Source organism: Theropithecus gelada, chromosome 1 (assembly GCF_003255815.1).
Source record: "Theropithecus gelada isolate Dixy chromosome 1, Tgel_1.0, whole genome shotgun sequence".
Classification (NCBI taxonomy): domain Eukaryota; kingdom Metazoa; phylum Chordata; class Mammalia; order Primates; family Cercopithecidae; genus Theropithecus; species Theropithecus gelada.
Window position 1 is genome coordinate 9,270,873 of NC_037668.1, and position 12,097 is coordinate 9,282,969.

The window sequence follows — 12,097 nt, forward strand, 5'->3', positions numbered from 1 at the left end:
GTAAAACAAGTTTTAGTTCTTTAAATAATTGGTTATGGTATCATTCTGAGCAAACTATCGCAAGGACAGAAAACCAAACACCGCATGTTCTCACTCATAGGTGGGAATTGAACAATGAGAACACTTGGACACAGGAAGGGGAGCATCACACACCGGGGCCTGTCGTGGGGTGGGGGGAGCGGGGAGGGATAGCTTTAGGAGAAATACCTAATGTAAATGACGAGTTAATGGGTGCAGCACACCAACATGGCACATGTATACATACGTAACAAACCTGCACGTTGTGCATATGTACCCTAGAACTTAAAGTATAATTAAAAAAAAAAAAATTCACCTCCAAAAAAAAAATTAATTGGTTGTGGTGAGATGTTCAAAATGTTTTACTTTTAATAACCCTTGAAACTTCACATGTGTAGATAACTCCTCGTGTTGTTAACTATTGGGTGAAATTGACCTGCGGATTATCTAGCCCTAGTATAGTGAGCAGGCTGATGACAGAGAGGCAACCAGGCATGCGCCAGACCCGGCCAGAACCTTGGGCCCCACCAGCTGTGAAGGACCCACTGAATAAAGCCATACTTATGAGGCGGTGTACAGTACCATGCATTGCACTGTGCAATAATGGGAGCAATCCCTGTGTATAAGGATAGTAACCCTTTGTAATATGTGTAGCAATTACGTTTTCCCAGTTTGCTTTTTGTCTTATAATTTTGCTTATAGTATTTTCATCATATGGAAGTGTAAACTTTTAAAAACTACTAAATTCTTTCTCACCTCAGTCAAAATTACTAAATTCTTTATTTCTCAGCTTCAGAGTTTTATCCCATGCTTAGAAAAGCCTTCTTCACTCTAGGACTACAAGAATATTCATCTCTGTTTTTTTCCTAGAACATTTATAATTTTGTTTTTTACTTTCACATTTTTTTTCCATCTTGAATGTTCATGTAAAAGAATGAGGTAGAAATTCGGCTTTATGTTTTTCCAGAGCTGGAGCATGTAAAGATGTGAACTCATAATCCCCAAGGAGCCTTTGACACAACTGGAATAAGAGTTAGACGTACTGAGATTGGGATGCAGTCTCCTCTGCACGTTAGAGTGCTAAATTGAAGACGTTCAGATGCCAGATGGTTCTCTGACTCTCAGACATACAGTTTGGGGCTAGGAAGGTTACATAGAAAGTGGACGAGTTGAGACCTGAAGTTGTCCTTGAATGACCTTGACAGTTTTGATGGAGGAAAGGACAAGGAAGTGTTGAGGCAGAACAGCTTCAGCAGAAGTGTGGATGTAGGAATAAGCAGGGTGATCAGCCAGAGTGAACTTGGCATTTCTGTTGTCTGTCAAGACCTTGGTATATATCAGGCTTTGCTCTGATTGTATTTTGTCTTCATCATGACCGTATGAGGTATGGACTATATCATTTTGCCATTTTACAGAAAAGGAAACTGCCACAGGGGGCAGTCAGTTAAGGTGTCTGATGTTTCAGAACTAATTCTGTGGTAGGGCTGGGATTCGAACCAAGGAGGATAGTTCTGGAGGCTGAGAGAACCGCAGCCTTGCTAAAGTGAATGTACTTGGCAATGTGATGTTGAGTTGGACAGTTACCTTTAGGAAGATGGGAGGATTTGTGTTTTGGTGAAGAAGTCAGGATTGAAGAGGTCTGGCTTCCTCTAGCTGGTTCCTTCATCGTTATTGCCTATCACCTCTGTCCTAGAAAACAATTAATAAACATACTGCAGAAATTAATGCTTTTCTTTATAGTGGAATTGATATTTGCTTTGTCCGCAAAAATATATTTCCACTGCATTCTTTGTTGATTTACAATATAATAAAACATAACAAACAAACTTTTTATCCTAAAATCAGAAAAGCCCATCCAGATTGATTTTAATTAAAAATGTAAGGGAAAGCATTTTTAGCACTGTGCCTAGCACATAGCAGATGTTCAGTGTGTTTCCTTCCTTCTTTCTCCAACTTTTGCCCTTCTCCTGAAAGTCTACATGGCATGAGTTTTAAAGTAGACACTACAGTCATGAGTCATTTAGCAATGGGGACATATTCTGAGAAATGCGTCATTAGGAGAGTTCATTGTTGTGCGAACGTCACTGTGTGAACTTACGCAAACCTACTTGGTATAGCCTAATACATACCTAGGCTACAGACCTGTACAGTATATTACTATACTGAATACTGCAGGCAGTTGTAACACAGTGCTAAGTATTTGTGTATCTAAACAAAGAAAATGTACAGTAAAAATACAGTATTATCTCATGGGACCACAGTTGTACATGCCATCCACTGTTGACTGAAACATCATCATGCAGCATGTGACTGTACTTATGAAATATTCTTTCAGTAAAGATTTCAAGTACTTGATATGCTTTAAACAACAGCAGGGATTTGTTCTTGATTTATTTCTGTAAGTAGTAGCACCCACTGATGGCAGCTGGTACTTTGAATTTTATGCATTCAAAGCATTTCAGAAATTGTATTACATATGTTTAATATAATATCCTATTGCAATGAGAAAAATTAAAGAAACCAGTAAGGTTTTAAAAATTGTGAACTTGGATGGGAAAATCGTGTTTGTACAAGAGGGAGGGGCTGGACCTATTTTCTCTTTAGCTTAACTTTTATGGACTACTTGTCCATTTGGGCTTGTTCATCTTTGTTTATGTGTCCTGGTGAAGTAGTGGCATCAAGGGACTGGGACCTGCTCAGGACTCCTGAATTAAGATGCAGACTGTTGTGATTCATCTTGTACATCGTGGGACTAATTTAAGAAGTTAGAAAAAGAACAATAAATTACACTGAAGGAAAGCAGAAGGAAGGAATTAATGTTGGTAAAAATTACATTTAATGAGTTAGAAAGCAGTATATAGATAATTAATAAAGAAAATCAGAGGCTTACCTGGTCAAGAAGAACAGCACAAATACATAATATAAGAAATAAGGAGCTGCACCACAGACGTATTGAAACGTACATGAAATGACGTATGCGTAGTTTCACTCCTTGTGCCACTGCTTTTAATAGTAAAGGATAAGAAACAGATGAACTGCCCACCAAGAGGGTTCTGGTTAAAGGTAACGAAACATCCTATACAGTGGAAAACTGCAACTGGAAAAAAAATAATAAAAACAAGGGCCTTCTTTACATATATGTTACTATAGAAAAATTTTCAAGGTACTAGGTAAAAAAAGAAAGGCAAGGTATTTAGCAGTATGTATGTTATGCTACCCATTGTGTAGAGGAGGAAGAAAGAATGTATATTGACTTGAATACGCATTTAAAAATCTCTTGGAAAGGTAAACAAAAAACTAATGAGCAGTTACATGTTGGGAGAGAAGTGAACCGGGCAGATAGGGTGTGAAGGGGCTCCTCACTGTGTTTTTAATACTTATGGATTAAATACGTTACCTATTTCAACAAACAAAATATATATTTTTAAAATTCTTATTTAATCAATTAAATTTTTTGAGGAGTTATTTTAGGTAATGACATAAATCAGTTCTATTTTATGCAGCAATACTTAATTGTGTACAACAGGCAAGTCAGAGTTGGGAATAAAGAGATCATATATGGTTTTTGCCCTCTAGTAGCTGAAAATATACCTGGACAGTCAGCTATATTTTATAGCTGGACAGTCAGCTTTATTGGGTTGCTGTAAATGTAATAGTGTTTTTTGCCATTAAAAGTAATGGCAGAGAGGCAGTTCATGGATTAAACAGGGAAGGGAATGTGGGGAAACCTTGCCAAGCAGGTATGACTTAAGCTGGGCCTTGAGGGACCAGTAGGACTTCCATAGCTGGAGATGGGGAAGATGGTAGACAGATCGGGATGATGAGGGTATCCTTTGGATGGAGAGTAGTACCCATGCAAAGTCTAGTAGACTGGAGGGTGCATGGCTTAGTTCGGCAGTGGAACAGCATAGATACCTCTGGATAGCTGGACTATGGGCTATGTTTGTGTGTGCAGGGACTTTCTTGCACTGGGATGTTAAGTCTGTATTCAGCCTTCTTTTTTTGGTGGAAAGAGTGTAAATATATACAGAAGTAAGATAGGGTTCTGTAGCATGAACTTCAATAATTGCCAGCTCATGGCTACTCTTGTTCTGTATGTATCCTATCCACTTCACCCCGTAACCCCTGCCCTATTTTGAAAGAAATCCCAGATAACATTATTTCATCTGTCAATATTCTAGTATGTAGCTTTAAAAGATAAGGACTTTTTTTTTTTTTTTGAACAGAGTCTCACTCTGTTGCCAGGCTGGAGTGCAGTGGCGCAATCTCAGCTCACTGCAACCTACCCCTCCTGGGTTCAAGCGATTCTTCTGCCTCGGCCTCCTGAGTAGCTGGGACTGCAGGCACACGCCACCATGCTGGGCTAATTTTTGTATTTTTAGTAGAGACGGGATTTCACCAGGTTGGCCAGGATGGTCTTGATCTCTTGATCTCGTGATCCACCCACCTCAGCCTCCCAGAGTGCTGGAATTACAGGCATGAGCCACCATGCCCGTCCAAGATATGAACTATTTTTAAAAATGTATTTTTATGTTTTAGAGAAGGGAGTCTTGCTGTGTTGCCCAGGTTTGAGTGCAGTGGCTATTCACAGGCACAATCTTAGCACATTGCAGCCTCTGGCCTCAAGTGATCCTCCTGTCTGAGGCTCCTGAGTAGAGGGGACTGACTACAGGTGTGTGTCACTGCATCCAGCTGGACTCTTAGCATACCAGTTGGTGTACATATTTTCAGTGGATTCATAAACTATCATAAATAGTTTTATTAGTTTTTATTTGTTTAAATCAGGATCCAAATAAGGTTCACAAATTGGAATTGATTAATATGTCTTTTAAGTCTCTTTAGTTTTCCCTTCATCCTTTTTTCTCCCTTGTAACTTATTTGTTGAAGGGATCAGGTTGTTTGTCCTGTAGCGTTTCCCACTGCCAAGATTTTGCAGATTATATTCTCCATGGTCTAGTTTTACGCGTTCTTCTGTTGTTTCTATTTCCTATAAATTGGTAATTGGATCTAGAGGTTAGTTTTTTGTTTGTTTTGGCTTGGTTGTTTTGAGTTTTTTTGGGCAACATTGCTTTATAGCTAGTGTTGTGGCCCCCCTTCAGGGACACACAGTGTCTGGCTGTCTCTCATTTCTCTGATTTTAGTAGCTAGTGCTGATCAGTGTTTCTATTTCAGTCATTCGTTACAGACTAAAAAGAATAAACCTGTGTGCATTCTCTGGCGACCATGCCATATTTATTCTTTGACTTCTTAGCCCTTATAAATGTTCTGTGCAGTAAATAATTTTTAAATGTGTATATAAAAGTAATTGGTTTCAAGTGACCTCCCAAAGCCAGTATCAAATAGTTGCAAGATGTTTTCTTGGATTAAAAATAAGCTTATCTCTTGTTCTAATGGATTTTCATAGCCTTGATTATTTGTGTTTTATACTTCATTAGATTGTTCTTCCGATGCATTAGAAGTAAGGCAGAGGGGAAACGCTGGTGTGGAAGTATTCCATGGCAGGTAGGAATTATTCATCTGTTTTCAAACCTGTTGTGTTAAGACTTTTAATATGCAGCATCACCTGAAAGTACCTTGAAGTTCACATAAACGAGTTGGTCTTCATCAGACTGTCTTGAAAGATAGTTTTCTTTAAGCAAGGTAGGCCCTGTTGGGACTTTAATTCAAAGGAACATTTGGTTGTAATCAAGATTAATTATTTGCATCCTATTTCACTTAGTAAATATAAATATTTACTAATACAAATATTTATTTGAGGTCTTAAATGCAGTCAGCATTCTTTTACTTAAGAAAAAAAATAGATTTCTTTGACTAACTCTTGTATCTTTTTATAGAGGAATTTCTACTTGATATTGGTATAAGCTCCTAGAATGTTCGAACTAGGAGGAGCGTCTCCTCTGAATAGGAGAAGCCCTATAGATATTCAGTACATAAGGAACTAGAACCAGGGAGATGATAAGACTTGTTTTGGCAGAGGTATGGCTTGAACTTACGATTCTGTGTAACCACAGTAAAATCTTCCTAAAGCCAAAATCAAAGCAAGTGTTTTAAGACAATTAGGTTTGGGGAAAAGTTCATCTTTTTTTTTTTTTTTTTTTTAATTGAGACTGAGTCTCGCTCTGTCGCCTAGGCTGGAGTGCAGTGGCGCAATCTCGGCTCACTGCAAACTCGCCTCCCGGGTTCATGCCATTCTCCTGCCTCAGCCTCCTCAGTAGCTGGGACTACAGGCGCCCGCCACCACGCCCAGCTAACTTTTTGTATTTTTAGTAGAGACGGGGTTTCACTGTGGTCTCGATCTCCTGACCTTGTGATCCACCACGCCCGGCTAACTTTTTGTATTTTTAGTAGACAGGGTTTCACCATGGTCTCCATCTCCTGACCTTGTGATCCGCCTGCCTCGGCCTTCCAAAGTGCTGGGATTACAGGCGTGAGCCACCGCGCCCGGCCGTAGTTCATCTGAAGAGAACAGTTTTTTTCTGAAAAGTATACACTGTGGCCATTGTGATTGTAAAAGCACTTTGGTTTGTCACTACTTTTCCTTGAGGTCTGGAAAAGTGTGATCATGGACAGAGAAGGAATGAAGCATTGAAAGTACCGTGAAGAAATGAGTCTTTTGTGGGTTTGGCATGTCATCTTTTCTAGACGTGGAAATGGTATCAAGAATGTTCAGGAAATATTGGACTGCTTTTACTGTGTTTCCATTTCTTCTGCAGAATAATCCTAAGTGAATTAACGCAGGAACAGAAAACCAAATATCATATATTTTCACTTACAAACAGGAGCTAAACATTGAGCACCCATAAACATAGGAACAATAGATACTGTGAACTACTGGAGAGGGGAGGAGGGCATGGGTTGAGAAACTCTTGGGCACTATGCTCACTGCCTGAGTGCGATATACTCATATAACAAAGCTGCATGTGTGCCCCCTGTATATAAAATAAAAGATGAGATGAAAAGGAAAGGCATTCTAGATAGGACATTTGCATTAATATTTTATATGAAGATTAATTATTTTGTCTTTAGGATCCTGATTCCAAAGAACATTCTGTCCCCAATAAGTCTCAGCATGCATCTGAGACATTTCATCATTCTTCCAGCCGGCTGAGAAATCCATTCAAGGTACTTGACAAGAATCAAGAACCAGCTCTCTGGAAACAGCTCATCAAAGGTGAAGGTGAGGAAAAGACGGCTGATAAGAAGCAAAGAGAAAAGGGAGATCAGCTTTTCGATCAAAAGAAGGAACAGAAGGCTGAATCGATGGAGAAAGATCTCTCATCTGGCCTGGTACCAAAGACAAAACAATCTGTAGTTCAAGAGAAGAAGCAAGAGGAGAGAGCAGAGATTCAGTGTGAGGCAGAGGAGACTGGAGGCACACACAAAAGAGACTTTTCTGAAGTTAAATCTCAACAGTGCCAAGGTAATGAGCTTACAAGACCATCTGCATCTTCTCAGGAGAAATCAAGTGGTAAGAGTCAAGATGTCCAAAGAGAATCAGAACCTCTGAGAGAAAAGGATACCCAGCTTTTGCCTCAAAACGTTCACAGTCACAGCTCAATAAGCAAGCCCCAGAAAGGGGGACCCCTCAACAAGGGGTACAAGAACTGGGAGGCTAAAGAAACAAAGGCAAAGGATGGCCCTAGCACACAGGCCACCCAGAAAAGCCTGCCTCGGGGGCATTTCCAAGAGCGGCCGGAGACCCACGGTGTGCCTGCTCCTGGAGGACCAGTGGCTCAGGCTGCACCAGCAGCACCAGGGCTTTCCCTGGGTGAGGGCCATGAAGCTGCCACAAGCAGTGACGATGAGGAGGAAGATGATGTTGTTTTTGTTTCCTCTAAGCCTGGGAGCCCGCTACTCTTTGACTCGACTCTGGACTTACAGACGAAGGAGAACCTCCAATTCCCTGATCGAAGTGTGCAAAGAAAGGTATCTCCGGCCTCAGGTGTTTCCAAGAAGGTGGAGCCCTCAGACCCAGCAGCCCAGCGTGTCTACCTTACAACACAACTGAAGCAAAAGAAGGTAACTGTTGACTCGTGTTTTGTTTTTGAGGTCAGAGCATTGCTTGCTATGGGCAGATAGGAGATCTCATTGCTACAGAAGGGTTAAATATGTTCCTATGAAGGTTTTATAGGTGTGTGTTTAGTTTCTGCCTTTTCCCCTATTTATATTTTCAAGATTGGTAAGCCAGCTGGGTTAAAATTTTTAAAAGGTTCTGGTTTTTACACACATATTTAAAAGAGCATAATTTCAGAGTTTGGGCGTTTCAGGCTATTTTAATCTGAAACTATTCATCTAACAGTGTGAAAGGAGAGATCCATTTGATGGAATCTGTTTTGCAGAGCACACTGGCATCAGTGAACATCCAGGCTCTTCCAGACAAGGGGCAGAAGTTGATCAAACAAATCCAGGAGCTGGAGGAAGCGCTCAGTGGTCTTGCCCTTTCCCCAGAGCAAGGTAAAGTGGCTTATGCCTGAGAACTCCGGGTTTGCGTGGACTTTACAAGAGACATTTGGAAGCCCTTTTAATAAAGAATGTGTTGATTCATTCACTTTTCCATTTTATTATCTGCTTCTGAGCCTTCTTTCACATTACACCTATGGTTCATAAAAAACCTTTCTCCTATTTCCTGTGGACTCTACTTTCTTCCCCCATTGTTCAAGCAACTGTTAAAATGCTACATTCTCTAGGAATCCTTCACTGGAATGGTGATGATCCCTCTCTCTTGACCTCACCTCCACACATACGATCCCTTCACTTAGTTTGCTGAACTTTAATCTGCTCTTCCCTTGTTTTCTGAGCAGGAACTAATGAGAAGAGTAACAATCAAGCGCCACAGCAGAGTCACTTCACCAACACTACCACTGACCCTCCCCACCTGGTGCCTCCCCAACCCCTTCCTGGTTGTGGTACCCAACCCGTGGGTTCTCTAGAACTAAAGTCTGCCTGCCAGGTGACTGCTGGAGGATCCAGTCAGTGTTATCAAGGTAAGACCCAAGGGCCTGGCCCTGCTGTGAATAGCCACCCCTGTGAGTTATGGGCCACCTGGTACAGTAGTCACCTCTTATCCACACTTCCAGTTACCCTTGGTCACCTGTGGTCCAAAAAGAGGTGAGTACAGTACAGTAAGATATTTGGAGAGAGAAAGAGACAGAAACCACATTCACATAACTTTTATTACAGTATATTGTTATAATTTTTCTATTTTGTTATTATTGTTAAACTCTTCCTGTCCCTAATTTATTAAAGTTTAAAATAGGTATGAATGTGTGGGAAAATAACAAAACAAAACATCGTGTGTATAGGGTTCAGTACCATCCACAGATTCAAGCATCCACTGGGGGTCTTGCAACATATACCCGGTGGATAAGGAGGGACTACTGTAGATGTCTTTGTGCCCACCTGAGGGGAGAAGCCATTCTTAAGTTGCCCATATAATAAAGATTGTGCAGCTCAGTAGAGCTTTGCATAGTGTTACTTAGCTTTCTGTGAGCGCACAGACTGTGTCTACCTTGTTCACCACTGTATGCTGATTAGTCAGCCCAGTGGCTTGCACACAGGAGTCATCCAGTCAGCATTTGTGGATGAAAACTCTAGCTCACATCATTATGAGGTAGGCAGACCTGCAGATATGCTCTAATTCCTTCGCGTGTGTAAGTGTGTGTAAGACCGAGGAGAGTGTGTGTGTAAGTGTGTGTAAGACCGAGGAGTGTGTGTGTGTGTATGTGTGTGTGAGACCAAGGTGTGTGTGTGTGTGTGTAAGACCGAGGAGAGAGTGTGTGTGTAAGTGTGTGTAAGATCGAGGAGAGTATGTGTGTAAGTGTGTGTAAGACCGAGGAGAGCGTGTATGTGTAAGACCGAGGAGAGTATGTGTGTGTAAGTGTGTGTAAGACCAAGGAGAGTGTGTGTGTGTAAGTGTGTGTAAGACCGAGGAGAGTGTGTGTGTATGTGTGTGTGAGACCAAGGTGTGTGTGTGTAAGTGTGTGTAAGACCGAGGAGTGTGTGTGTGTGTGTATGTAAGTGTGTGTAAGACCGAGGAGAGAGTGTGTGTGTGTGTATGTGTAAGACCGAGGAGAGAGTGTGTGTGTGTGTATGTGTATGTGTGTGTAAGATCGAGGAGAGTGTGTGTGTGTGTGTGTGTGTATGTAAGTGTGTGTAAGACCGAGGAGAGACATGAGTCAAGACTGAAGACTAATAGATCCACAGAGAGCAATAACACCCTATTAGCTAAGTGTTTCCTTCCTGAACTTTCTAGGCAGCTTTGAATTCAGAGGTAACTGCAGAATGAAGATTCCAAGTAGAGCCTGAAATGTGTAATAGGATCAGTTGACAGGAGACTGATCAGGAAATAGGAGCTTGGGTTGGCTGGCAGTGACTAGAAAAGCAAAAGCCAGTTGTCTCCCAATAGAGAACTCCTAGTTGAGGAGAGTAGTTAACAAGGAGGGTAAGAAATAGATACAGGGCCATTTCTAGCTAAGTTCACTCTAAAGGGATTAAAAAAACATGCTTGTGACATCTTTTAGGTAACACCTATTTGTACGCACGCCATACAAACCAAGATCACGTTCACGCAGTGTGGAAAATCACAAGTGAAGCCATCGATCAGCTGCATCGCTCACTTGAGTCATGTCCTGGTGAGACGGCTGTTGCAGAAGATCCCGCTGGGCTGAAGGTGAGCCAGGGAAGACTCCCGGTGCAGTCCCCTAGGACAGTGCTCCAGCAGCCCCATGAAACTGCTGACAGAGAGACTTTCTGAGATACCTTTCCTACAGATAGATGCTTGAATGCCTTCCCTTGCAGAATCCTTTCCTTTTATGCTTAATGGCCAAACAATAACAACAAAACTCCTTTTTTAAAAAAGTCATAAAGTTACATATTTCTATAGCAGTAAAGGATCCATTTGTTGAGTTGGTAGGTGCCACAAGAATGTGAAAGAATTGCTGCTTGGGGCCGGGCGCGGTGGCTCAAGCCTGTAATCCCAGCACTTTGGGAGGCCGAGACGGGCGGATCACGAGGTCAGGAGATCGAGACCATCCTGGCTAACACGGTGAAACCCCGTCTCTACTAAAAACTACAAAAAACTAGCCAGGCGAGATGGCGGGCGCCTGTAGTCCCAGCTACTCGGGAGGCTGAGGCAGGAGAATGGTGTAAACCTGGGAGGCGGAGCTTGCAGTGAGCTGAGGTCTGGCCACTGCACTGTAGCCTGGGCGACAGAGCAAGACTCTGTCCCAAAAAAAAAAAAAAAGAATTGCTGGTTGTAATGAACTAGTTGGGGTGATAATACATATACAATATATATAAAACAGCAAAGGCTTTAAGACAGAAATAAGTTGTACCTTGTAATATACTATAAAGTACAAAAGGGATTCAGAATAAAGGAAACATCACTCTAGGTCAGTGATTATTTGTCGTCTGCCTACTTTGTGCCTTAAAGGAATTGAAAGCCTTTAGATAGCAGAGAGGAAAGGAACAAAACACCACAATCTGAGTGTTGACTAGTGGGAAGATAAAGAGATTGGTAGTCAGAAGTGGTGATCAGGTGTCATCAGTACCTGAGCCAGCAGTAGCAGGTGATGTTACTGAGTAGGAGCCTGGTGTTGGTGAAGGATTAGATCTGAATAGCTCAAGATATAGTGTGGAATTGCTGTAGCATTTAAGCAGGGATGGCCGATGAGGATTAGTTTTTCTCACAAAGTACAAGGTAAACTGGAGTACAGAAGGACTAGAAGGGGGACTCTGGTCAAAGGGCTATTGAAATTTATGACCGGCAGTGCAGACTGGGACATTGGCTGCAGAAAGGAGAGGCAAATTTAAGAGATAATGAGGAAATGATGAAATGCCAATGTAATGGCTGCTGAAAGTAGGGTCACAGGTCTTGGTTAAAAGTATAGAGCTGGGCGCAGGGGCTCACACCTGTAATCCCAGCACTTTGGGAGGCCGAGGCAGGCAGATCACTTGAGTCCAGGAGTTCAGGACTAGCCTGGCCAACATGGCGAAACCCCATCTCCACTAAAAATACAAAAATTAGCCGGGCATGCACCTGTAATTCCAGCTGCTCGGGAAGCTGAGGCAGGAGAATTGC

General features: G+C 41.8%; 1 protein-coding gene across 2 annotated transcripts in view; it reads left to right on the forward strand.

The window, feature by feature from the left end:
• TTF2 (transcription termination factor 2) overlaps nt 1-12,097 on the forward strand; it is a 44,413-nt gene that overhangs the window by 8,098 nt on the left and 24,218 nt on the right. For both annotated transcript variants that reach the window (XM_025389965.1, XM_025389956.1), the window contains exons 4-8: nt 5,454-5,520; nt 7,045-8,037; nt 8,358-8,472; nt 8,820-9,002; nt 10,539-10,687. In XM_025389965.1, coding sequence (XP_025245750.1) covers nt 5,454-5,520; nt 7,045-8,037; nt 8,358-8,472; nt 8,820-9,002; nt 10,539-10,687 — 1,507 coding nt within the window. The remainder of the gene's footprint in view (nt 1-5,453; nt 5,521-7,044; nt 8,038-8,357; nt 8,473-8,819; nt 9,003-10,538; nt 10,688-12,097) is intronic.